Source organism: Cucurbita moschata, unplaced genomic scaffold (assembly GCF_002738365.1).
Source record: "Cucurbita moschata cultivar Rifu unplaced genomic scaffold, Cmos_1.0 Cmo_Scf00067, whole genome shotgun sequence".
Taxonomy (NCBI): Eukaryota; Viridiplantae; Streptophyta; class Magnoliopsida; order Cucurbitales; family Cucurbitaceae; genus Cucurbita; species Cucurbita moschata.
Genome location: NW_019268583.1, coordinates 472,966 through 477,236, shown reverse-complemented (window position 1 = coordinate 477,236; position 4,271 = coordinate 472,966). Strand labels below are relative to the sequence as shown.

General features: G+C 40.6%; 1 protein-coding gene across 1 annotated transcript; it reads left to right on the top strand.

The window, feature by feature from the left end:
• The first annotated feature begins 176 nt into the window (after positions 1 to 176).
• LOC111437859 (transcription initiation factor TFIID subunit 15-like) lies at positions 177 to 3,958 on the top strand. The gene is made up of 8 exons (XM_023075938.1): positions 177 to 281; positions 624 to 777; positions 891 to 1,252; positions 1,367 to 1,567; positions 2,679 to 2,762; positions 3,063 to 3,144; positions 3,224 to 3,350; positions 3,457 to 3,958. Exons 2-8 carry the CDS (start codon positions 658 to 660, stop codon positions 3,708 to 3,710), a joined length of 1,230 nt encoding a protein of 409 aa, XP_022931706.1. The 5' UTR covers positions 177 to 281; positions 624 to 657; the 3' UTR covers positions 3,711 to 3,958.
• The last annotated feature ends 313 nt before the right edge of the window (positions 3,959 to 4,271 follow it).

The following is a 4,271-nucleotide window of genomic DNA, read 5'->3' as shown; positions in this document are numbered from 1 at the left end:
GTCAGAAGCTTATAAAGCTTTTGCATGATTGGAATGGTTTTTACAAAAGGTAGAATTTTTATTCTCGTATTTATTGTTTTTGTTTTAATTATTAATAAAATCAAAACGGTTCCGAATGCTTCGTGACATTTATATGTTATGAGAAGGAGTTTATGATTTCATGGACCCGGTTCACTCCCATCAAACACGGGACCGAAAAAAAAAAAAAAAAAATAAAAAAAAAAATAACAGAGTGCAGAAATCAAAATCTGAGATTGTCGAAGCCTCAGCACGGAACTCAGGTAACCCTATCGCTCCTCTTCTTCTCCATTCCTACGTCTATTCCCCGACTTCTCATCCGCTCTCTCCACTACCCATGATTCAATCACCATTCATCCTTCCAACATTTCTGCAATTTGGCTACAATTTCCCTTTCTTCCTTTACTTTCTTACCCTAATCTTTCGCTTTGCTCGCCTGCCCACTGTTTTCTTTGTTTTCCTCTCTGCTTTTCCACTTGAGATCTATATTTTTGTAACCCATGTCGCCTCCTGCACGATGACTTATACGTTTCTCATGGGGTTTTCTAGAGATTTTAATTGACTATATAGTTCGCTTGATCTAAACTGGCCCATCTTTTGTGTAGATCTTAATATTGATTTCATGAAAATTGGTGAATAATGGCAAGCTATGCGGGTAAAGGAGCCCTCTCCAATGGATCTGTTTACATCTGCAACCTGCCCTTTGGGACTGATGAGAATATGCTTGCGGAATATTTTGGTACAATTGGGTTATTGAAGGTTGGGAGTTTAACCACAATTTTGTTGGCCCTTTTTCACTTTCTATACACATTGGATTTTGCTTTTATTGTTCTTATAATAACTGTTGGACATTTTTTGCTTAATCTTCAAAGAAAGACAAGCGAACAGGTAGACCGAAAATCTGGTTGTATCGCGATAAATCGACGAATGAGCCTAAAGGAGATGCTACTGTGACATATGAGGATCCACATGCAGCTTTAGCAGCTGTTGAATGGTTTGACAATAAGGATTTTCATGGTAACATCATTGAAGTTCATATAGCAGAGTCCAAAAGTAAAGATGATGTCTCGTTTAATGTGGGGGTCGATCCGATTGTTGTTGCTGATACTCTTGATTTTGAGGAAAATGTTGGGGGTGGTATGAACGGGGGCGGTGGAAGGGGGAGAGGTCGCGGTGATGCTCCTCCAGGAAAAGCATGGCAACAAGAGGGAGATTGGCTGTGTCCAAATACAAGGTCTGTGATGTGATATTGGTGAGCAGCTTCTTCTTGCTTCTTTCAATCTTGGCTGGATTCTATGTTCTATTTAGTGTTGTTGAAATGGTTTCTCATGCTCTATCCTACTGGCAGTTGTACCAATGTTAATTTTGCATTTCGTGGTGTGTGTAACCGGTGTGGAAGTGCCCGACCTTCTGGTGCTGCTGGCAGTGGTGCAGGCTCTATAGGTCGTGGCAGGGGCCGTGGCACTGGCAACCAGGAATCAGGAAGCAATAGTCGTCCAGTTGGTGGCCCTACTGGTCTCTTTGGTCCAAATGACTGGCCGTGTCCAATGTAAATATAATCTTCCTTTACTTATATGCCATCGCCATATTATGCGTCCATTAGTTTTAGCTTCGAGTCTAATTTTGTAAAACCTACCAAATTACTTGGTTTATTTTTTCAATGCAACTATACGGATCAAAGTAGATTATATTGACGTTTTAAAAAGAATAAAAAGATGGATTATATATAGTTAGAAGATATAATCACACATCCAAAGGAAAAGAAAAAAGGCGAAGAAGATGATTCGGTGTAGAATCAAACGACAGGAAGTTCATTTCAATATTGGATTTCACACATCTTTTTATCCACCCTTTACTTTTGGTTTAATCTTATGGAATAGAATAAGCATTAAAGACAGTGACACATCTGAATTTATGAAGTTATCTTGCTTTACATGGTTACTTTCTTGTTTCTTTCAGAATGTGTTCTTTTAATTAAATATTTTGAATATCATGGGATGGGGAATGTGATGTCCCACGTTGGTTGGGGAGGATAACAAATCACCCTTTATAAGGGTGTGGAAACCTTTCCCTAGCAGATGCGTTTTAAAGCCTTGAGGGGAAGCCCGAAAGGGAAAGCCCAAAGAGGACAATATCTGCTGGCGGTGGATCTAGGTCGTTACAAATGGTATCAGAGCCAGTCACCGGACGATGTGCCGGCCTTCTCGCTGTTCCCTGAAGGGGGTAGACACGAGGCGGTGTGCCAGTAAGGACGTTGGGCTCCAAAGGGAGTGGATTTGGGGGCAGTCCCACATCGATTGGATAAAGGAACGAGCGCCAACGAGAACGCTGGGCCCCGAAGGGGGGTGGATTGTGATGTCCCACATTGGTTGGGGAGGAGAACAAATCACCCTTTATAAGGGTGTGGAAACCTTCCCCTAGCAGACAGCTTTGAGGAGAAGCCCGAAAGGGAAAGCCCAAAGAGGACAATATTTGCTAGCGGTGAATCTGGGTCGTTACAGGGAAAGGAGGCATCTCTAATGTTAATGTTAATTTGAAGTTTCGGGAGAAGTGTTCTATCGTACGGTTATTTGTTTCTTTAATCTTGTTCTCTGCTTGGATAACACTGCTTGCTTGTGTAACTGGTTGATATTGGTGGTTCCTTCTGCTTTATGTTCCAGGTGTGGTAACATCAATTGGGCAAAGCGCTCGAAATGCAATATTTGTAACACGAACAAACCGGGTCACAATGAGGGTGGCGTGAGGTATAACATGAACTCTTTTGTGTATTTCCCAAGAGAAATAATGCCACTTTTTATTTGATCAAAATATGCTCTAGGCTTTTCTAATAAATTGATGTGAATTTGACTTTTGAGACTGAGTTCTGAGCTTAATCAATTAAATTTGAAGCAAATTTATGGTTCATCTGCAGTATCCTGAACTTTAATTTTGGTATATCTTGGAATAGCTTAGAAACTGGAAATCTATACTTGTTGTTACTACCCTGAAATGAATACTTACAGCCTACAACAAAATTTCTCTTATTTTGAATTATAATTGAACAGAGGTGGGCGGGGTGGAGGTTACAAAGAACTTGATGAAGAAGAGTTGGAGGAGACTAAACGACGTCGGCGTGAAGCTGAAGAAGTAAGATGCTGAAACCATGATTTTGAGAAAACGAAAACAGTTTTTGGATTGTGATATGATCGTTTCATTACAATATCAGGATGATGGTGAGATGTATGACGAGTTTGGAAACCTTAAGAAGAAGTTTCGAGCCAAATCCCAGCAAATGGAAGCCGGTCAGATAATACCAGGTGCTGGGCGGGCTGGATGGGAATTCGAAGAACTAGGTACGTGTCGGTTGACTAACACCGTGCTATTGTCCTCGGAAAATCGTTGATAATTCTTTGTGCTATTGATTACGTATTTACATCTTTGGCAAACTTACATTTTCAGGTGTAGTTGAGAAGGATAGAAGGGAGAGAAGTAGAGACCAAGGAAGGGAATGGAATGACAGAGACAGAGACCGAGACCGAGATGGTAGCAGAAATAAAGAAAGAGAACCTAGGGAAAGACATCGGAGTCGAAGCAGAGAGCGGGACAGGGGTCGAGATCGTGATCGTGATCGAGATCGAGATCGAGACTATGATTTCGAGCGAGATAAAGAACATGGAAGGGAGAAGGAGCACCGGAGCAGGCACCGGTATTGAAGACCTTGGATTAAAACTTTATGGCAGAACCTGGTGGGTCTCATTTTTTATGAAAGATATTCTATTTTTGGTATTATTGTGATTACATCTTCTTGGCGCTTTTAAGAATTCTATCAGAATACGAATTGAATTTGCAAAGCAATTGGAATTGTTTGGCTGCCTTTTCACCACTAACTCCAAACTTGTAATCAAGTTCACAGATTAGCAAACTTAGGCAATCTTATTTATATGTACACGACTCTCGAAAATATTTATATGTACACTACTCTCGAAAATAGACATGAGAAATTGAAAAACACACTTGTATTTGCACGACTCTCGAGCTTCTGCCAACGACTGTTATCTCACGTTACAATTTGAAACTAAATCGTAGCGTGAGTGAGTATAAAATACTTAGTAAGCAGTCTACCGGTAGACTTTCGTTAATTCCTGTAAACTATATACCATGTGTCAAAATTACCAGCTTCCTAGGGCTTCTAATTTGATTTTATGGCTCTAAGTGAGCTTCTACATGACACTACACCTTCTCAATAATGAGCGGGATGATGACACTCATCCCAT